General features: G+C 41.5%; 1 protein-coding gene across 2 annotated transcripts in view; it reads left to right on the forward strand.

Moving 5' to 3' along the window:
• Positions 1-19,787, forward strand: part of prkcba (protein kinase C, beta a) — a 64,697-nt gene extending 44,910 nt beyond the window's left edge. For both annotated transcript variants that reach the window (XM_060898555.1, XM_060898556.1), the window contains 9 exons: positions 1,657-1,803; positions 2,367-2,540; positions 8,327-8,418; positions 9,051-9,113; positions 9,271-9,409; positions 10,465-10,545; positions 10,635-10,742; positions 10,933-11,073; positions 17,907-19,787. In XM_060898555.1, the coding sequence (XP_060754538.1) occupies positions 1,657-1,803; positions 2,367-2,540; positions 8,327-8,418; positions 9,051-9,113; positions 9,271-9,409; positions 10,465-10,545; positions 10,635-10,742; positions 10,933-11,073; positions 17,907-18,062 (1,101 nt within the window). In that variant the 3' untranslated portion in view covers positions 18,063-19,787. The remainder of the gene's footprint in view (positions 1-1,656; positions 1,804-2,366; positions 2,541-8,326; positions 8,419-9,050; positions 9,114-9,270; positions 9,410-10,464; positions 10,546-10,634; positions 10,743-10,932; positions 11,074-17,906) is intronic.
• The last annotated feature ends 3,623 nt before the right edge of the window (positions 19,788-23,410 follow it).

Raw genomic sequence — 23,410 nt, forward strand, 5'->3', positions numbered from 1 at the left:
TCTGTGATGTAATATGATGTACTATTAAATGCGAATGTCATTGTGTATTCATAGTCAGTGATGTAATTTTTTTTTTGGGGGGGGAAATTAGCATTTCTTTCTTAAAGGACATGGATTTTTTTCTGGGTATAATTATGTATAAAGGACATAAGAAATGCCATCTAAATCACTGCAGGGCGTCAAAAATGTGAAAATCATCACATTATTCAACTTTTTTATACATCAGCGTAAAACAAGGATTCGTTAATGAGCTAGGTGGTCACGTGACCTGTGACGTCACAAAAACTTTCCAAGGAGCCAGCGCTTGGGTATCTAATGTAAACAGGTTACCGAAATGGACACCATCGACAGTGACATTCCCGATGTTTCACAGAGATGTGAAGTTAGACCCTATCAATTCGAACCGATAGCTGGAAATTCACATGAACATGGATCTTGTCTTTACTCTGACGGGTCAGATGATTCGGAGAGTGAGAGTTCATTCAATCCCCATGAAACTGAAAGCGGTCGGCTCGATAACACTTCCTGGTAAGTTAAAAACAATTCTGCTCAAAGGCTAATGATCTGTTGAAAGAAGTATTATTTTTGTATCATACATTGAAAGTTCATCATAGATCTAGCTAAAGTCCATTGCAAGCTAGTTTTTTTTTTTTGCTGATATTTTTCAAGATTGATCGAGATACAATGCTTCCAGAGTCCGAGATGAAAACATTCAAAATGGCGAAACGAGTCAGAATTATGATGATCAATAATTGATACACCCAAAATTATAATACTAATCCTTACCGCATGAGGCCCATGGTAAAACCACACTTCCAGGAGGGGCTGCCGTCTGCCTCCCAAGCCGGCCGAGAGCGCTCCTCGTCGGGCACGGCCAAGCGGGCGAATGCCCTGGTCCGTCCACCCTGTCTAAAAAATAATGGTACAACTCCGAGTGAAGGTATCAATGCGCTGTCGAAGCGCGCAGAAGGTGTTAGTACGCCTGTCATTATAGTGCGGACTTTCCATAGCATAGAAAATCGCCACGTTTCAGTTTGTGTAACTGAACTTGTTTCATGTCACTGGTCATATAAACCTATGTAAACAGGAAAAACGCGGAAGAGTTTGGTCGCATCTAACTACAGCCCCAAAAATACCATTGGCCGTGCTGAGCCTAGCTACATTGCTAACAGGAGTGACAGCGCGTCTGACTGACTGGGAGGTCGCAATACACCATGATGTTCAATGTACGTTAAACACTCTAAAAACGAAACAATTTTCTTGTCATCCAAGACACACAAACTATTTTGTCGCATTCGTCATCATCACGATTCACACTTCTCCATATTCATCTACCCGCTTGTGCTGTACCCGAAAGTTTTTGTGACGTATGATCACGTGACGGCGGCTCTTCCGGTTGTAAAATATGCATATCGGAGCTCGAGCAGAAATGCCATATAATCATCACGAATATAACGATTTTGCTGAATTTAATAGATGATTTTGTATTTGTTGATGCAATTATTTCATATTTTTAATGGAAAGAAACTGATATAGCGTGCATTTATGTTTCATGTCCCATGTCCTTTAAGCGTTTTCTTAAATTAATACAGCGATTGTTTCACTCTCGTCTCTCATCCTAGCTTTTGCTTTGTTTTTCACTCTTGTTCCTCTCAGAGAGCCAGGATTGGTCCGGGGAATAAGAACACAGACAGCTCGTCGTCCAACAACATCTCCAAATACGACACCAACGGCAACCAGGATCGAGTGAAACTCTCCGATTTTAATTTTATCATGGTACTGGGAAAAGGCAGCTTCGGGAAGGTAAAGGAAAGGTCAAACCGCTTTAATGCTTATACATACATTTTCCGGGGGGGTTTTTTTCCTTCTTTTTCAGGATAAAGTTAGGAATAACGCACTTGGAAGTGTGCTCTTATGGGAAAATAATCAGGAACAGCATGGTGTGATGAAGCAGAGTTGATGCATTGTAATTTTTATAGCTTAATTATAAACAATGTGAAGCGAGTTGCTCCCTCACCTCCCTCGTTTTCGGTTTAACTGAAACTTCCAGCTTTCCCCCTGCCTCCGGAGAGTCCTTCCATAAAAGTTAAATCAGCGTCTCCGTACAGAAAACATCACCATATCGGCAGTTATTTTTAATCTGTTTATTATTAGCGGCGTGTGTGCCATCCATGCTGTGAACGAGATGTTACTATAGGAACAACGGCATTCTAGAATGTGTGCGTTATGTAAAATTTCTAAACACCTAAACTCACTTTGACTTTTCACTTCTTTCTTGCGGATTGTTCCGTATTTCAGAGGACACTAGTGTTTTAGGAACAGCAACAGAAACGTGTTTGATCCCATGAAGCGCTTCGTGTTTCCAGGTGATGCTGGCCGAGCGTAAAAGAACGGACGAACTGTACGCCGTGAAGATCTTGAAGAAGGACGTCGTGATCCAGGACGATGACGTGGAATGCACCATGGTGGAGAAGAGGGTTCTGGCGCTTTCTGGAAAACCGCCTTTTCTCACCCAGCTGCACTCATGCTTTCAGACTATGGTATAGAACCCACACACACACGGCTTAAGCAACTTCTGCTTTCGTCGCTTCTGCATATCGCAGATACTCACGCATTCAGATTCACATTCAGTTCCTCATTTACTCCACGGTTTCCTGCTCAGTCAGTCAGTTTGCTGAACGTTGAGGTCAATGAGTGGCCATGTTGTTACTGACAACGTTGTCATTAAGAACAACAAAAGGGCAGGAACTGCTGACTGCTGAGAAAAATGTTTAAATTAACTTCCTGTTTTTTGGGGTTTTTTTTAATTTAATGGTTCTTTCTGTAGATGAATTCTACATATGATATGATTCATTCCAGTTTATTAAACTATCACCATTGACTCTGGGTGTGTATAACTCGCTAGCATAGTGTGCTAGTTAGCGTTTATCTCAGCTGAGAAGTTAGCTAGCGCTTACAGCTAACAATAACAATGTGTAATAATTAGCAACCAGAATGAAGCAAGACCTTTTATTTAATAAAAATAACACTGTCATAAAACTCCTTAATTAGTGTGAAAATCTGATATTAGCATAAAGTGAACTTGGTTTTAGTTAAAACCACAAATTTAATTCTCTTGTAGGGGGGGAAAAAAAACCCAAAAAACTCCAAGATGAGCTTTATAAGGTTTAAAGTATCTTCCAACCAATCAACATTCAGCATGAACGTAACACAGACACCCTCAGCCAATCAGAATCCATGTTTTTAGTTGCGTTCTGACAGGAGGGGGGAAGCTTGCTTGGGTTCTTGTCGTAGCATGGTGTATAACAAGTTTTAGATCAATATATTTTATATACAGAGTAAAACAACTGAAGGGGGGGAAAAGCAGAAATTGTAAACTTATAAACGTTGTGGCACAGAAGGAAGTCTTTAGCACTGTGGGAAACTGTAGCTGCAATAACATTTAGCATTCAATATAAAATACTGATTTTAGCTCGCTAGGTACAGGATGCAACATGCTTAGATGTTTAAGACTTAAGTTTGGATTTATTTAAATATCATTTATTTTTTTCGCGGTCCAGTTTCCATCAAATCCTGCGCTCTGATTGGCTGGCGAGCGGGTCCGTATCCTACGATACGGACCCCGGTTATGGACCTCTGGCGACTCGCTTGTTCACAACAACAGCAAACATACTCGTAGTAGCAATTTTTGTCAACATTTATTTTCGCATTTCTCAGGAGAATAGCATTAATTTTACAGCATGGATAGCGACAGTGTTCACAGCGAAAGCGAGTTTTACTCCCCTGAGGAAGAAGAAATAAAAGAAAACATTTCAGGAGAAAGCTAAAAACCTGTAACTGTTGTGAACGCCGAGCAAAAACATGGCTGAATCCTGAATGACTTAATTTTGTATAAATAGGGGACTACATAGGCGGCAAAATGTAGTTTTTTTTTGTTTGTTTGTTTGTTTTGTTTTGTTTTCCTGCCATGGAAGTGCACTTGTATACCAAGGAGGAAGCAATTTGCATTACAGCCGTGAATGAGGATTCAAAATGGCGTCACGGCTCGGTTTTCCCTTTTGGGTGCTCTCGTTTTTCTGTTAGAATTTCTTAAAGAAAAAAATAAATATTATTTACCAGCTTAAGGTCGGTCCGTATGGTGAAATACCGTGACCTCGGCCCAGAGGGCCTCGCTCAGTACTTTCAAGACCTCAGTCACGGTATTTCACGGTACGGACCTCCCAGCTGGTAAATAACATGTATATGTATTCTATTCCCTTCTAGTGGGTTTATTGATGGCATGCAGTATTACGCCACCCTCCCCAATGGAGAACGAGCAGATCCAATGACAACTTTTCTGCTGCTCATGCACACAATCGTTTCTTTGTCCACTGGGAAAGAGAGAAGACGAGGCTAATCCAGTGCTACTGCTAGGATTAGCTATGCTATAATTAAGCATTAAATAAACTGAAAACTGGACCTGAAGATGTGCTGAACACCCAAAAGGCTACCCAAACTTCATTATATATTCTTCACGCATATTTACAAAAGAAAAACATACCAACGGACATCGAAAAACTGGAAAAGAGACACGTCGGAGATGTAAAACTTCTGCACTAGTGAGTGACTGTGACCATTTGTAAACAAATATGGCTTCCAGGTTTGCTTCGTTAAACAAGGAAGATTTTGAGAGAATCTAGGCTGTCAGGGCGCTCTGTTGTGTGTAGCTATCGATGTTGATTTTAAAAGTAACTAAATAAATTACACAGGGATGATAATAATAATAATAATAATATATTTGGCTTGCCTGCGCTAGCATTGGCCTTCGCTAACGCTACACCGGCTGGAAGGTAACTGCACTGCCGCGCTAACAGCACTGAGTTGCGGGTAAGCTAGCGTTGACCTTCGAGAATGCTGATGTGAAGTGTGTATGTATAATAATTGTATTGGCTGTTTGTTTTTTTCGTGGTATATCAGATATATTCCATTCAGCTACTCATCTTCAACTCATTCAATATCATGCTAGCTGAATGGAATATCTCTGATATACCACTCAAAGCGGGGCGGCACGGTGGTGTAGTGGTTAGCGCTGTCGCCTCACAGCAAGAAGGCCCGAGTTCGAGCCCCGTGGCCGGCGAGGGCCTTTCTGTGTGGAGTTTGCATGTTCTCCCCGTGTCTGCGTGGGTTTCCTCCGGGTGCTCCGGTTTCCCCCACAGTCCAAAGACATGCAGGTTAGGTTAACTGGTGACTCTAAATTGAGCGTAGGTGTGAATGTGAGTGTGAATGGTTGTCTGTGTCTATGTGTCAGCCCTGTGATGACCTGGCGACTTGTCCAGGGTGTACCCCGCCTTTCGCCCGTAGTCAGCTGGGATAGGCTCCAGCTTGCCTGCGACCCTGTAGAACAGGATAAAGTGGCTAGAGATAATGAGATGAGATGAGATACCACTCAAAGCCAGGCAATATTATTTAAATGTTTTACTGAAATGTTAGCGTTCTGAGGTAAAACATCGTGTTTACAAACAATTTCAGATGTTCGAAAGTCATTTTGATGACTAAAATATTGCTTAATGGTGCAATTGTCAATTTTTTAAAATTTCTTACTAGTACAGAAATCTGTCCAACCTGGTTTTAAAAAAAATAAAAAGAAAAAAAAAACACTTTGATGCATGAAGAAAGCCAAAGCTGAGGAAACCTGTTTGGGAAAACTGTTGTGGTCTGGAGTGCTTGCTTGTGTTTTTATGGACTTGTTGTCAGTCATTTTATAGACACGCCCCCAAGCTTCACTCCACCCACATCTTGATCTGAATTCGGGGGGGGACACAAAACACAGTAAAACCAGAATAAACACTGGCAGCATCCACCCCCCCCCCCCCACCCCCCACCCCCCAAGTTTATTACTGGTGATGGCGATGAATCTGAACACAAAATCAGCGATGTCACTCCTGGATGTGTTTTGTAAACAGTTTAAAACTCATAGGCAACAGTTTTAATTTTATGCACATTTTGAAACTTTATATGTTTAAAAACCCTCTGTAATTTTCTTCTGGTCCCAAGAAGTATTGTTAATAAGTAATAATTAAAATAAGTTAGCACGGATCGCGGCGAATTTCTGTTCGGCTATTTACGTGACCACTCGGCACGTGACGTCATTTAAGCCAAACAAACCGCTTGAGTTGAGTCCGCTTCCATTTACTTACATTGCCGTTCGGCTTGAGTGCAGACGTGCATTCAGGAATTTCCAAAGAAAACCCATGCCTTATTGTTGTGCAGTGAACTGTAACAACGGGACTGGTTCAGGAAGAAGTTTTTATCTTTTTCCGAGAGAGGAGAAGAGGCAGAGAGAGTGGATTGTTTTTTCCAGAAGAGGAGAAGAGGCGGAGCGAGAGGGTTGGCTTTTTCTGAAAAAGAAGAGGCAGAGCGAGAGGGTTGGCTTTTTCTGAAAGAGGAGAAGAGGTGGAGAGAGAGGGTTGGCTTTTTCTGAAAAAGAAGAGGCAAGGCGAGAGGGTTGGCTTTTTGCGAAAAAGGAGAAGAGGTGGAGCAAGAGGGTTGGCTTTTTCTGAAAGAGGAGAAGAGGCGGAGCGAGAGGGTTGGCTTTTTCTGAAAGAGGAGAAGAGGCGGAGCGAGAGGGTTGGCTTTTTCTGAAAGAGGAGAAGAGGCAGAGCGAGAGGGTTGGCTTTTTCTGAAAGAGGAGAAGAGGCAGAGCGAGAGGGTTGGCTTTTTCTGAAAGAGGAGAAGAGGCAGAGCGAGAGGGTTGGCTTTTTCTGAAAGAGGAGAAGAGGCAGAGTGAGAGGGTTGGCTTTTTGCGAAAAAGGAGAAGAGGCGGAGCGAGAGGGTTGGCTTTTTGCGAAAAAGGAGAAGAGGCGGAGCGAGAGGGTTGGCTTTTTGCGAAAAAGGAGAAGAGGCGGAGCGAGAGGGTTGTGCGCATGAAGCCAGAAGTTTTTTTTTTTCTGGAAGAGGAAATGAGGTGGAGAGAGTGGATTGTGCGTGTGAAGCCAGAGGGTTGTTGTTTTCCGGAAGAGGAGAGGAGGCGGAGAGAGTGGATTGTGCGCACGAAACAAAATCAAGCGGTCAAAGAAGAAACGGGCCAACAATGCTCAAGCAAAAAGGAGAAGATTGGAGGTAAACATTTTTACTTTTACTTGCAATTGACAAGTCAAGAATCCTGAGGGATCCTGTACAATCATTGTGGAAATGACACAAAGGGATATTTCCTCGCTTAGAGTCGGCTATAAATAGTATAATGCCGCGGATGGCAGGCTAATGTGGCCTACCAGCGCACTGTCCAGTAATCGTTCCCTATATCCACTAGGGAGGGCGGTTTAATTATTCTTCAAAAGGGCTCTTATTTAGTATTACGACGAAAGTAGGAATTTATCATAACTACCAGGATAAATTGTTTGGGCGCGAGTCTTGTTGAGGTCCGGGGTCACCGCGATCAGAGTCGGCTGAGTCGCTGTCCGATTCCGAGGCCGCACGGTCAAACCAGTGAGCCACATTCACTGATTGCTTCACAACGGCCATAGGTTCATACATATATGGTTTCACCTCTCTATGTTTAATTTGGAGAGTTCCTACTTCAAAATCACTATCGCTTTCAGACATTTTACACAACCTCTCACGACCAAAGGCCGTACACGTGTGCTTGGTTCGCAAGTAAGCACAGAACTGCTCCCAGTCTGTTTGGCTTAAATGACGTCATGACGACGGCCCTCTGGCGGTGAAAGTGCGCATAAGTGAGATGTAAACAAACCTTCGGAAATTGGGCAAAACAGTATATTTTAACCGCTTTATTCAATTTTAGGGTGCAAGTTAGACACCAGGAAAATTGAATTCGCTTTTTGGGTCGTTCTTCTAGACAATAAAGTTGATATTCTATGTTTCTCCTCCGACCGTTGCCTATGACCTTTAAGTCTTCAACTGATTGAATGGCAGATTTACATATCGAAGATTTTTTATTTAAAAAAAAAAAAGACAACGACGGCACATGACATTTTTTGAGAACAATCATTAAAACCCGAGGTTTTTTTTTTTAAATGTTTATAGCGTCATAACTTTGCTTTCAAGCAGCTGAATGGCCTGTTGTTTGGCTAACTAGGCTAATCTTCTGTGCGCTTATTCCAAAGAAAAACAGGACCTTGAAGACACTCGTGAACGTCCGTGTAAATCCGACCGAGCCGAGTTTTGCGTGTTTATAGAGTTCTGACTGGAAAGTAACTTCATGGATGTCCTTGCTAATGCTAACTCTAGGAGCTGGGTTCAGAGGGCGGAGCTTTGTGTGTCCAAGGGCAGGAATTAATAGGTCTTAAATGACATCCTCATGTACTGTCTATTCTGTGTGTGTGTGTAGGACCGCCTGTACTTTGTGATGGAGTACATTAATGGTGGAGATCTGATGTACCAGATACAGCAAGTGGGGAAGTTTAAGGAGCCGCATGCTGTGTAAGCACACGCACAACAGGAATATCATATGTTGTACACTACCGTTCAAAAGTTTGGGGTCACCCAGACAATTTTGTGTTTTCCATGAAAAGTCACACTTTTATTTCCCACCATAAGTTGTAAAATGAATAGAAAATATAGTCGAGACATTTTTCTGGCCATTTTGAGCATTTAATCGACCCCACAAATGTGATGCTCCAGAAACTCAATCTGCTCAAAGGAAGGTCAGTTTTATAGCTTCTCTAAAGAGCTCAACTGTTTTCAGCTGTGCTAACATGATTGTACAAGGGTTTTCTAATCATCCATTAGCCTTCTGAGGCAATGAGCAAACACATTGTACCATTAGAACACTGGAGTGAGAGTTGCTGGAAATGGGCCTCTATACACCTATGGAGATATTGCACCAAAAACCAGACATTTGCAGCTAGAATAGTCATTTAGCACATTAGCAATGTATAGAGTGGATTTCTGATTAGTTTAAAGTGATCTTCATTGAAAAGAACAGTGCTTTTCTGTCAAAAATAAGGACATTTCAAAGTGACCCCAAACTTTTGAACGGTAGTGTAAATTTCACTTTTTTTAAACAAAAACAAAGGATTTTAAGTGTGGTTATCAGTTTTGTGTGTGTGTAGGTTCTATGCTGCAGAGATTGCCATTGGTCTGTTCTTTCTCCATTCAAAAGGCATTATTTACAGGTAAGAACATCTGTTAACGTTCAAATAACATTATTTAAACATATTTTCCAGCTCAATAATAATTTAAGAAGATGCTCCAGAAGTTTCTGGAACAGTAAAGAGTAATGATGCAGATAAATGCATAAACTCAAGTGTGTGTGTGTGTGTGTGTGTGTAGAGACTTAAAGCTAGATAATGTGATGCTGGATTCCGAGGGTCACATTAAAATCGCCGACTTTGGCATGTGTAAGGAGAACATGATCGATGGCATAACTACAAAAACCTTCTGTGGAACTCCAGACTACATTGCGCCTGAGGTGGGTGTGTGTGTTAAAACTACAGCAGCTCCCAGCTAACTACTGTAACACATGAGAATTAAAATAACCCAATTTTCTTTTCATCTGCCTGAAGTCTGCACTCCGTGTTATCTAGAAGTCGACAGGTAATTTTTTTTCTGCAATGACGGGCTTCAAAATTCCTATGAGAGAAAATGATGAAACAAAAACGAGCCACGTTAGCTGCACTGGCAGATCAAAATAAACGCCAGTGGACGAGTGGGGACCCCAAACAACACAATAAATCTGCATCCCGCGTACGTGTCTCTCCGGTACAATGTTTGCTGTCCCCTATTTCTGAAGCGGGACGTGATTTTGCTGCTCAGAACCGATAGCGCGCTCCCATTGGCCAGTACGTAGCATGGCAACCAACCATAGTCCTTGTTTCATATCCCAGCCAGGTTCACCTGTAGCAACAGAATAAAGGTCAGCGTCCGCAACCAAGTTAGCACCTGTACATTGGACAGCCTTGTCCATGTATGCTACGCCAAGATGGCCATTGAGGACTTCCCATTTGAGGAAGCCGCAGAACTTTTCAGGCGTGTGTGAAATCTGTAATGCTCACACACGCTCAATATGTCCATGTAAAGGTCAGTTTCTGTCGTTGGGACAGCCATTGCCAATTTACCACACCATGCTGATCAGGACTGAGCATCGCAAAATTTCTTGAAATTTTGCGATGGTTGAAATGATTTGAGTCAATGGATTCCTTTTTCAGAAATTCACTACCTAAAGAGTTTCTCCCAACTGCTCTTTCATGCCAAGATCACACCAGAGGGTGTCAAATTTGCTTCAATATTTCACGTTTTCCTGACAGAGCATACGCCTGGACCCCACTAGCAGTTCTTTGCTCGGCCATCAGACACCCTTCTGTCAATTTCTCGATAATACCCTGAGTCTGCAGTCTCGGGTCGCCAACTGATTCTCGTATGAGCTTTTTTCTTCAGAGAGTATATTATTAGAAAGACCCTTAAAAACCGAGACAGGAAGTGTGACGAGGCCGTGGTAAAGACTTTCCGCTGTGTCTGCACTTTCAGATCATTGCCTATCAGCCGTACGCGAAGTCTGTGGACTGGTGGGCGTATGGAGTTCTGCTGTATGAGATGTTAGCGGGACAGGTAAACCCTAAACATCGTTGGCACGCTATGGAAATTATGCTAATTAACGTGTGTTTGTAGTTAGCATTGAACGTTGACCTTTTTTGTAGCCTCCATTTGACGGCGAAGACGAAGACGAGCTTTTCCAGTCCATCATGGAGCACCACGTTTCCTATCCAAAATCTATGTCGAAAGAAGCCGTGGCTATATGCAAGGGCGTGAGTGTTTTATATATGCACACACCCACGTTATCATACAGAAAATACTCTAATATTTCACACGATTAGGATAGTAAATTAGTGCGACATCTACGGCTGTTTAGTGACGCAGCCAGCAACAATGACAGAGCTGCTGTTTCTAGAGAATTAATCAACACCTTTCTTGCTAACAGTTTGTCATGTGTTTCAGCTGATGACGAAGCATCCGGGGAAGCGTTTGGGTTGCGGCCCTGAGGGCGAGCGAGACATTAAGGAACACGCATTCTTCCGGTACATGGACTGGGAGAAACTGCAGAACAAAGAGGTTCAACCTCCATTCAAACCCAAATCAGTAAGTACACGTGGGGGGGGGAGGCATTTAAAGTTTGGTGAAAGGTTTTAAGGACTCGTCCTGTGCTAGTCTTCGGTTCCTCCAGTTAAATGCTCTCTCTAACCGATATGCCCCGGCCCTGGAGGCAGGTCTTACTCTACAGTAGCATCTCATTAATAGTAAACAAACACTTCAGCACACAATCACTCTGACTTCCTGTTTCAAAAGGAAGTAATAGCTTTGTCACGTGATCACAGAGGTGGGTGTAACCGTCCTTCCTGCCAGATTTTTAACTCTTTCTCCATTTTCACGCCAGCACAAGATGCCACAGTCACCATTTCTTCTGTAAATATGGTTAGCGTAGCAGAAGACGAGTCCAGGGGAAAGTCGTCTGGATTTCTGTCCTCAGTATAGCTGTGTGCTACAGCCGGCTTAGCATCGAGACACAAACACAGCAGCATTTTTCTTTTCATTTTCTTTCTCGTGGTTCACTGATCTGAGGAAGAAACTGGAGAGAGTACAGGGTTTTTTTTTTGTTTGTTTGTTTGTTTGTTTGTTTTTTTAACTATTTTAAGAATACATCTCCCCCCCCCCCCCCCCCCCCCCAAAAAAAAGTTTGTTTTGTGAAGCTGAATTCTTGTTTTGTTTTTTTCTGGTTTTTGAACGGATCAGTGTTGGTGCATCTTTAGACCGCTGCATAGTTTGGTGGATGTTAGCAACTTAGAATTTTTTTTAAAGGGAGGTTTTTTTTTTCACGTCTATTAAAGTGGCACGCTGAATTTACGACCCTGGTGCTAAAATTCCCAGGGTGAGCTCATGTGACCTGCATGTCTACAAAGTTCCGAGACTGTTCCTGGAGCGAATGAACGGAGTATGTCAGTCATGCACGTGCAGTTGGAGCGAGTAGTGACTCTTGTAGGTGCAATTGCGTTATTAAATCTGTCTCCTATCAGTTCATTAATTTTACTAATCAGTATTTCTATTTAGGGCGGCACGGTGGCGTAGTGGTTAGCGCTGTCGCCTCACAGCAAGAAGGTCCTGGGTTCGAGCCCCGGGGCCGGCGAGGGCCTTTCTGTGTGGAGTTTGCATGTTCTCCCCGTGTCCGCGTGGGTTTCCTCCGGGTGCTCCGGTTTCCCCCACAGTCCAAAGACATGCAGGTTAGGTTAACTGGTGACTCTAAATTGACCGTAGGTGTGAATGTGAGTGTGAATGGTCGTCTGTGTCTATGTGTCAGCCCTGTGATGACCTGGCGACTTGTCCAGGGTGTACCCCGCCTTTCGCCCGTAGTCAGCTGGGATAGGCTCCAGCTTGCCTGCGACCCTGTAGAAGGATAAAGCGACTAGAGATAATGAGATGAGTATTTCTATTTATTAAATTAATGAATGAATTACTCTAGTGATGCACTAGATCAGTGAAGGCAGTGTGAATTCTTTGATGGCAGAGGATGGCTTCAAGTAATACTGCAGCAAAACAGACAAACAGTTTCTTAAAATTTAATTCATTAAAATGACAAGTGAGGATAATACTGATCAGGTATGTTCAATAATACTAGCAGCAGTTTAACAATCAAGGCACAAAATGGTGATATGAGGTGTGTGTTTACTTGCTTGCAGGCTAACGGTTAACAAAGGGTTGTATGCTAAGTGAGAGAGGGAGGTGACGAGTGTTCGAGTGAAGCATGCGAAAAGGGTGCGCAAAAGGTGGAGGAGGGGACGGTAGGCGCTCTGTGCGACTGATTAAAGAAAGGATTTTAACAAAAGGCATATAAATGATCGATGGCCCATACGGGGATCGAACCTGCGATCTTGGCATTATGGTGCGTGGTAAGAAAGTGTTGGAGAGAGAGAAAAGTAAAGAGAGATTGATTTTGCATGCCCTATCAACTGGAGTAAAACCGAGAAATACAGTAACACAAAGCTATGTGATTATTGTGTGCCCACTTGAAACAACCTTAGGTTTCAAGGAGAACTGAAGGCAAATTTTTTTTAATCAAAATTCTATCTCATTTTATTAAATATAGCAGTGCATGTTTGATCGCTATTTTGTCACGGCTATAGCAAGTTATGAGTTTGAAATATGCTCTGTAATACAACCCCGATTCCAAAAAAGTTGGGACAAAGTACAAATTGTAAATAAAAATGGAATGCGATGATGTGGAAGTTTCAAAATTCCATATTTTATTCAGAATAGAACATAGATGACATATCAAATGTTTAAACTGAGAAAATGTATCATTTAAAGAGAGAAATTAGGTGATTTAAAATTTCATGACAACAACACATCTCAAAAAAGTTGGGACAAGGCCATGTTTCCCACTGTGAGACATCCCCTTTTCTCTTTACAACAGTCTGTAAACGTCTGGGGACTGAGGAGACAAGTTGCTCAAGTTTAGGGATAGGAATGTTAACCCATTCTTGTCTAATGTAGGATTCTAGTTGCTCAACTGTCTTAGGTCTTTTTTGTCGTATCTTCCGTTTTATGATGCACCAAATGTTTTCTATGGGTGAAAGATCTGGACTGCAGGCTGGCCAGTTCAGTACCCGGACCCTTCTTCTACGCAGCCATGATGCTGTAATTGATGCAGTATGTGGTTTGGCATTGTCATGTTGGAAAATGCAAGGTCTTCCCTGAAAGAGACGTCGTCTGGATGGGAGCATATGTTGCTCTAGAACCTGGATATACCTTTCAGCATTGATGGTGTCTTTCCAGATGTGTAAGCTGCCCATACCACACGCACTAATGCAACCCCATACCATCAGGGATGCAGGCTTCTGAACTGAGCGCTGATAACAACTCGGGTCGTCCTTCTCCTCTTTAGTCCGAATGACACGGCGTCCCTGATTTCCATAAAGAACTTCAAATTTTGATTCGTCTGACCACAGAACAGTTTTCCACTTTGCCACAGTCCATTTTAAATGAGCCTTGGCCCAGAGAAGACGTCTGCGCTTCTGGATCATGTTTAGATATGGCGGCTTCTTTGAACTATAGAGTTTTAGCTGGCAACGGCGGATGGCACGGTGAATTGTGTTCACAGATAATGTTCTCTGGAAATATTCCTGAGCCCATTTTGTGATTTCCAATACAGAAGCATGTCTGTATGTGATGCAGTGGCGTCTAAGGGCCCGAAGATCACGGGCACCCAGTATGGTTTTCCAGCCTTGACCCTTACGCACAGAGATTCTTCCAGATTCTCTGAATCTTTTGATGATATTATGCATGGTAGATGATGATATGTTCAAATTCTCTGCAATTTTACACTGTTGAACTCCTTTCTGATATTGCTCCACTATTTGTCGGTGCAGAATTAGGGCGATTGGTGATCCTCTTCCCATCTTTACTTCTGAGAGCCGCTGCCACTCCAAGATGCTCTTTTTATACCCAGTCATGTTAATGACCTATTGCCAATTGACCTAATGAGTTGCAATTTGGTCCTCCAGCTGTTCCTTTTTTGTACCTTTAACTTTTCCAGCCTCTTATTGCCCCTGTCCCAACTTTTTTGAGATGTGTTGCTGTCATGAAATTTCAAATGAGCCAATATTTGGCATGAAATTTCAAAATGTCTCACTTTCAACATTTGATATGTTGTCTATGTTCTATTGTGAATACAATATCAGTTTTTGAGATTTGTAAATTATTGCATTCCGTTTTTATTTACAATTTGTACTTTGTCCCAACTTTTTTGGAATCGGGGTTGTACATCAGTCCATATGTCAAAGCAATGGGCGTAAACGAGATTCGTTGAGACCTGTGCGAGACATCGTAGGACGGAAGTAAAACATACAACGGAAATCAAACCCTGTGTCAAATCGCTCACTCGTTCACTCCTCCCTATATAGGGAATTACTATATAGAGGACTATACAGTGAGCTCATTGGTAAAATGGAAAAAAAAAACGTTTTCGGACACTAGTCCATCGCACTGGTATTTACGTCATTACTGTCGCACAATTAAAACGTACCAGATCAGCCGGCTGGTTGGTTTTCAAAATGTTAAATACACGCATGTGTTTTTGTGATAAATCCATATCATACTGAGCGCATTTCCAACATTAATCAATACAAAGTAGCTGCATCTTTCAGTTCTTTTAAATCAAGGCTCAATACTTTTTCTTCTTTGCTGCTGCCTTTTATTAAATCAAATTTGAGACTTTTGATTTCTTTCAGCGCGACTGCAGTGCATGATGGGATATATTGGTTTGGTTAGAGACCATGGTTGTTCACTACTTTTTGTGATTCATTTGTGGGATACTTTGAGTGCACTATTATAGGGTGTAAATCCTCACTAAGGTTTCGGACGGCACTACAAAATGGCCTCCTCACTATATAGTGCCCTATGTAGTGAGTAGGGAGCAGTTTTGGACACAGGGAAAGCGACCAACATCTGCCAACGTTGTCAAAAGACGCGTGCGCCCCCTTTCGAATGCTGATGTAATCAAGCCGGAAGTTTTGTTTGTTTTGATAGCGATCAGGAAAGTTTGAAAAAAGTAGGCAGCAATCGTCATTTAAACTCGTTTTTGTGCAATACTTTGTTTGGAAAACAGTTTTCAAAATGGCGGCACTGACACCTGGCTGACACTTCACGTTTCGAAGTCTCGCACAAGTCTCGTGAAGATCGCGCGGATGAGCGACGCCTGCCGTGGACCAAACGAACTAAATTCAACATGGCTTAAAACCGAATAGGCCGATAAGTACAGTATAATATTTAATTGCAGTTAGTTGCCAATACGAGTCATGATATAAGGTTACTAAAACCGAAAATGTAATTGAATAACGCGTTAATTAAGAAATAAAGCAAGTTTAAAAATGACTTCAGTAGTTCTTTAATTAGCCCTTTTCACATAAACTAATCAAGCTAAGACTAACGTTGCCTAAATGCCAGCCTTACTTGGGACCGCTCTTGCATGGTGGCTGAAGGAGTTCATCAATGATCCTCAGTTTCTGTGGATTATTCTGAAGTGTAGCTTCAATTCAGTTTAATGCAGACTTGCTATGTTGCAGAAGTCCTTCCTGGGCAGGATCTCGTGATCCAGAAGGTCCTTGGTCGGACGTTCGTTGGCTGAAGACATGGAGGGAACTGCTCGCCTTGAATCTTCCTAATTGGTGTTTATTATGGCGTAGTAATAACAGGACCCGGTTTCTCTCTCTCACTCTCACACACACACACACACACACACACACACACACACACACACACACACCAGAAGCAAAACAACGCGACTGAGGTCCTTTTAACCGCGGCCAGTGGTCCATACAACAGCGCATGTTTTCCTTTGTTTCTTCGTTCCTGTCTGTAGGTGGTAGTAGTATCTCTTTAGTACCAACAGTGAATCAGTCAGAGAGAGTAAAATTTGTTCAGACAAGCTTGCATCACGATTTACAGTAGTACGCTGCCCAGCCATGGTGCAGTGAAGGATGAGATGAGGCGGGGCAGGAAGTGAGGGAGTTATGGGAGGCGGAGATGTGCTGTACCTACACTCTCGTGACTCAGTGTGCCGCATGGCATCAAGTTTTGTCTCTCTCTCTCTCTCTCTCTCTCTCTCTCTCACTCACTCACACACACACTTCTGTGCATTTGAGATTTTACTGTAGACCTCAAACTTGGCAAATCGCCAGCAGAGACTCTTGAAATGCTTCAGGAAGCCTGCAGGAATGAAGCAACGATCCGGGCGAGGTGTCCTGAGCAGCCCTCGCACTTCACCGCAGCATGACGAGATCTTCAGGATCCGCTCAGTTTCTTGGACACAGATTCAGATTTGAGTCTGACAAGTTTGAGGTCCGCGGTCAAGTCACAAAAACACATGCGTCACAAGTCGTTCCTGACTTGTGTGTGCCTGACTAACTGTGTCGCGCTCCATTCATTCGCAGCAGGAACAGCCCTGGAACTTTTTGATCACACCTCGTGTTTTGGATATCCGTTTGATCTCTGAGCTTTAATTCTCTTTGCCAAGTTTATTTTAATTAACTGAGGGGTTTTTTTTATTATTATTATTATTATTATTATTATTATTATTGTTTAATGTGCAAGTGAAAAAAATATATATATATGTATATTCAGTTGTGTGACTACTTTTGACGTATAAAGCAGATGAGATGAAAGTTCTAGAACACGTTTATCTCCAGTTCTGGGAAGCCTGTGGTAAATATTTCCTTTTTTTGAATATTTCCTCCATTAACACATGATCAGATCTGCTTGAGTGAAACGCTCATTTATTATCAGTAAGGAATAAAACACCCGGGGGTATTATTTATTTTCCTGTAATGGCGTCTCCCCTAAGTGTTTCATTCCTTTTATACCACAGCAATCTGATGACAATTACAGCTATTTATTTATCATCAAGTATTCGGTTTGATCAGCACGCAGTCCGATTTGCGAATCGGACGACGCTGTGGTATAAAAATAAATAAATAAATAAGCCAACCCACTGACCCATGAACTTCAACATTAATAAAGCATGAATATCACGATGTATCATGAAACCAGTGATCAGCACATACCTACCTACTTGGACGTTCATGAACGCCTTCAGCGCTTCATCTCACAGATAAAACAGCTCCATGGTTTTCACTCCTAACTTTATCTTATTCAACAAATGTTCTCTCAACATTTGTGGTTCATATTTGGTTTCAGTTGAAGAATATTCTGGTTATATATTTAAACAAAACAATGGGATTAAAGCATTTGAAGATAACGTGATTGATTGATTAAAAAGCAATTGATGTCTCTGTGTTTTAATCCCACTTTCACTTTATTTTACATTTTTCTTGCAAATTTCTAGTTTTTGCCATGTTTGACACGTTTGTTTGTTTTATTTTAACCACCATCCTCCCATTGCACTTCTCTCGTCTTCTCCACAGTGCGGTCGAGACGCAGAGAACTTTGACCGTTTTTTCACCCGCCATCCTCCAGTCCTGACCCCTCCTGACCAGGAAGTGATTCTTAACCTGGACCAGGGCGAGTTCCAGGGTTTCTCTTACATTAACCCAGAATTCCCAGCTCAGGAGTCCAAGTAGCCAATAGCAGCGCGGCGCTTGCACCGAGACCAATCAGATCGGAGAGCCTGAAACAACTGAGACCTAATGAGCTAATCATTTGAATCAGTCTGTATCTACATTTACGCTTCCGTTTGCTACATACAGCTCATGCTGGTTGACCATCTTACACACACACACACACACACACACACACACACTGCCCTTCTATGGTGTTATAAACTCGTAATGTTATGAGTTGACTACATGAGGAATATATATGTTTACTTTTTATCATTCAGTTAAAATAACAAATGCTGTATTTACGTATCTTTTTTGGGGGGCAGGGTTTAGAATATAAACACGCCATAAATGATGATTAATATAGATTATATATGTGTTTAAAAAAAACAAAAAACAAAACTATATTTGCCAAAATATATAAAAGGTCACCTAGTTTTATTGTGTAGGTCAGTGTGTTCCTGGTACTTTTCTGGGCCTCGCTTATCAAACTGGATACAAAAGAATTTTGTTCGTAGGAGAATTTAGACAATTCGTGAAAGTTCGGAAAAACTTCGTATGTTTTACGAATTTGTGCAAATTTGCGTTTAACTAACTATTGGCTTTAAATTTTTGCAGAAAATCATTGCTACGGTTTTATATACGGATCACACTGTCGAGTTTAAATCACTTGCTAATTGACTATTAACGATGTAATGACTTCAGGCTAGCTGTTCGATCAGGACGAAAGTAATGGCGCCGTGGGACTGCCATGGCTGATTTCAGAGGCGATCTTATGTTTTGTCAATTTCAGCTCTTGTTATGGAGTTTTGTGAGCGTGGCTAAATGTAAACGTGCCATGAATACAGCTGATAGATGCTGATTAGTTGTTGTTTACGTTATTGAAGACTGTGAGCGAATAATCCGGCAGGGATTTTTACTTCAGTTTGTCTGTGAAAGTTTATATTTACACACATCACCACTGTACGGTTGATAAATGAGGCCCAGCGTAAGCGGGTTTTTTTTTTTTTTTTTTTTTTTTTCGTTGTACATTTGTGCCAAAACAAAGGTCAGGATTAGAGTTTGGTCCTGTGTAATGTAGTTAGTTTACATCAGTGATTTTTTTCCCAAAGCAGTCCTCAGGGGTGGGGTGGGGTTTGTTTTTTTTTTTTTTTTCCTCTTTCCTCCTCCCTTCATCACTCAGCATGTGTGTCAGGAATACAGTGGTGGTATGGGTTGTGGTGTTTTTTTTTGTTTGTTTGTTTGTTTGTTTTTTTGGGGGGTCGTCACGGATTCCTGTCAATCAACATGGTGTGAACATTAGCATGAACTTGGATGCACACTGTATCTAAGGACTGCAAATCCATCCTTATGAGAAATTTTTGACCTTTTCGACAGTCCCAAAAGTGATCTTGGTGATGTGTTGAAAAAGAGAACATATCTTTAGTGGTTAGTTCACCAGATCTGTGTAGTACATTATAATTCTTATTGTGAAACCAGAAGCCCTCAAAGTATTTGAATGAGAGTAATACTTGGAGACGGTACGTTTAAGAATAGTAAATGTATGAATAATCTTTATGGGTTTTTTTGTTTTTGTTTGTTTTTTTGTTTCTCACATGAACTGAAACATCCTCACCCTACAACACATTGTGCAATAATAATAATGTGTTGCTTCCGGAGTTGTCATTGCCCTTTCATGGACCAGAAGCCCGTCCTGCTGAGGTACCAGCTAACATTGAACAAAATAAAGGCATGGATGCGTTGAAATCGTTTACTGTTATGAACTGATTTGTCGTAAGTTCAAAAGTTACATCAGTATTTGCACAGGGAGAGTTGTGCGTACTCAGAGTCGGGTTACTCACACACGTAGCTCAAGTGTCTGAACTCCACGTTCAGATTATTAAAATCGCCTGCATGTAGTTCACCTTAAGACACCCAAAAAAAAAAAGAAAGGTCCCGGGTAGACAATGCGGACTGTGGGGTTTTTTTTTTTAATATATCTGCAATCAAACATAATAACATAAAAGCAACAGACAGTTTAAAAGTGAAAAATCCGAAACACTGATGTAAGCAGTCTTGTGGATCACTGCATGAATCGTCCCAGTTGTAATGATCACATTAATCACCGGTTTAATTGAACAAAATGGCTTCCACCCTCATCATTCAGCAGCTCATAGAGTAGCACTTGATCCAACACACACTCTTCTTTTGCAATGTATTTACTTACTTACAGTTGTGGTCAGAAGTTTACATACAGTGACGTGAATGTCATCTTGGATATGAATGTCATGGCAACATTTGGGCTTTCAGTCATTTCTCTGAACTGTTCTTTTTCTGTGGCCAGAATGTACAGCATACAGCTTTAATTAAAAAAAAAAAAAACGAGAATTTGGTGCACAAGTTTTAATTTTCTTTGGGTTTTCTGAAATCATTTACATACGCTCACTTAGATTATTAATTCAGAGGTGCTGAAGCTTCCAAAATGTCTCTTATCTTGCCAAGGCCGAGGTCTCTTAACTTCCTGTTAAAGATCATGATCGATTACAGCTGGTAGCTTCTCTGTGCCTTCAGAAAAAGGGTTTGTTTACAGCACTCATTGGATTGACCAACACACAGTAAAATGGGAAAGTCCAAGGAGCTCAGTGCAGATCTGAGAAAGAGGATCGCAGATATACACAACTCTGGAATGTCTCTTGGAGCCATTTCTAAACAACTGCAGATCCCAAGATCAGTTCAAACAATTGTATCCAAGTTATTGTGAGGTGGAGTCACTTTGCCAAGCCACTTTGCTTCAAGAAAACCCAAACTGTCACCCACAGCTGAAAGGAAATTGGTTTGGATGGTCAGGAACAACCTGGGAACCACCATGGCACAGCCCTGCCATGAACTGGAAGCTGATGGATCACTGTCTACAGTTCAGATCACTATGGACTAAGAGGCTGCTATCCAAGAAATAACTCCCTGCTCCAAAATTGACACCATCAAGCTTAACTAAAAATTGAAGCTGACCACATGGACAAAGAAAAAGCCTTCTGGAGGAAAGCTGTATGGTCAGGTGAGACAAAGATTGAGTTGTTTGGCCCCAGTGACCACCATGTACAGAGGGACACTGTACCGGTACCAGCTGGTGGTGGTGGTAGGATCATCATGCTCTGGGACTGTTTTGCTGCCAGTGGAACTGGTTCATTGCACAAAGTGGATGGAATAATGAAGAAGGAATGTGACCTCAGAATTCTTCAGCATAAAATATCAGAAACTTGAACGCGACTTGGGAGTTACAACAGGACAATGAACCCAAACACGCATCAGAGCTGGTTGTGGAGGATAAAGCAGGCTAACATTAAACTTAAAACAAGTCCTGATTCCAACCCTGTTGAAAATATATGGAGCGTGCTTATAAGTCGAGTCCATGGCAAGAAAAAAACAAAAAAATTTAATTGAACTCTACCAATTCTACCATGAAGAGTCGTGAAATATCCAACCAGAATTCTGCCAGAAGCTTGTTCAAGGTAAACAAAAATGTTTGGTCAAGGTGAATTTTGCGAAAAAACATTTTATCTAAATATTAGGTGTGCTGTATGTATAATTTTGACCCTGTGTTGATTTCAGAAAACCCAAAGAAAATTGTGCACCAAATTCTAGTGGGTGGTTTTCTTGTTTGTTTGTTTTGTTTTTGTTTTTTTAATTAAAGCTGTATGCTGTACAATCATTCTGCCCCAGAAAAAGAACAGTTCAAAGAAATTACTGAAAGCCCAAATATTGCCATGACTTTCATATTACTGTATGTAAACCTCTGACCACAACTCTATATCGTACTCCAACAGGTGCTCATACACGCAATTTCATGATACCGTGAGATTCTAGATCGAGGTCATGGAATTTTATCACCGTTTTAATTCACTATTTCGAATGAGTAAAGTAAAGCTCACATTTGTGTTAACGCCAATAAAATTCACTCTGAGGTCCCTTTTAAAGGGACGGGATGATGATTATCAAATTAATATGATCATATTTATGGATTTAATAATAACCTCAAATCATCGTTTTGAATTTTTTTTTTTTTAAAGCTGGAATATACATTTCAGCATGCAGTTAGAGTGGTGCTTGAAAGTTTGTGAACCCTTTCAAATTTTCTATATTTCTGCATAAATATGACCTAAAACATCAGATTTTCACACAAGTCCTAAAAGTAGATAAAGAGAACCCAGTTAAACAAATGAGACAAAAATATTATACTTGGTTATTTATTTATTGAGGAAAATGATTCAATATTACATATCTGTGAGTGGCAAAAGTATGTGAACCTTTGCTTTCAGTATCTGGTGTGACCCCCTTGTGCAGCAATAACTGCAACTAAACGTTTGCGGTAACTGTTGATCAGTCCTGCACACCGGCTTGGAGGAATTTTAGCCCGTTCCTCCGTACAGAACAGCTTCAACTCTGGGATGTTGGTGGGTTTCCTCACATGAACTGCTCGCTTCAGGTCCTTCCACAACATTTCCATTGGATTAAGGTCAGGACTTTGACTTGGCCATTCCAAAACATTAAAGGGCTCCTGACAGCAAAATTATGCTCTAAAAATAGGTTTCTGTAATAAAACTACAAACACCACTGATCACGTTCATGATAGAACTAACCACCAGCAGAATGAAATCAGTAGATTTGTCTTTGTGCGAAGTTGCGTCAATCTGGCCAAGCGCTAAGCCGCTGTCAGTGGCCGCCATATTTGCCATGACGTCACATGCAGAACGACTGCTCGGCCTTCAAGGCAGCTGTGGCCGACGAAACAGAACGATTTTCTGACCAGTCTTCAGAAACTGAGGCCCTTTTTGAGGTTGACACTGGACATGTCGGGTTACATGAAGACGAAGCAGTGGGTGGCATTTTTGCCTTATCGTTTTGAGCCATATCTGGATGATTTGCCTGCAGAAGGCAAGATTTCCGACTCGGACACAGACGACGATGGGCCCAATGCAGAGGACGTCGTGATCCCAGCTGACAGCGGGAGGCTCCAAAACACTGAATGGTAATATAATAATAATAGATCTAGTCCTCTGGGGGGGGGGCATGCGGACAATATTACCGCACTGATTGATTTCCTTTTAAAAAAAATATGCTCTCTTGAAAGTTCATGGTCTTTTTAGATTTGGGCCGTTTTCTCACATTTTTATTTGATAAGAATAAAAACTTCTATGAACTGATGAAATTCAATTGCATGTTAGGCCTATAAAGTCCAGCCAACACAGTATTGCAGCGGAACTGTGGCAAAACTTTGAATCATGAACAAATTCACCTATTGCTATTATTTATTAGTAAATATCTCATTACAAGATGGAGATCTACACCGAAAAATCATCAATCAACAGCTAATCAAGCAAGTGTCGCATGTC

This window comes from Neoarius graeffei, chromosome 18 (genome assembly GCF_027579695.1).
Source record: "Neoarius graeffei isolate fNeoGra1 chromosome 18, fNeoGra1.pri, whole genome shotgun sequence".
In the NCBI taxonomy this organism is placed as follows: Eukaryota; Metazoa; Chordata; class Actinopteri; order Siluriformes; family Ariidae; genus Neoarius; species Neoarius graeffei.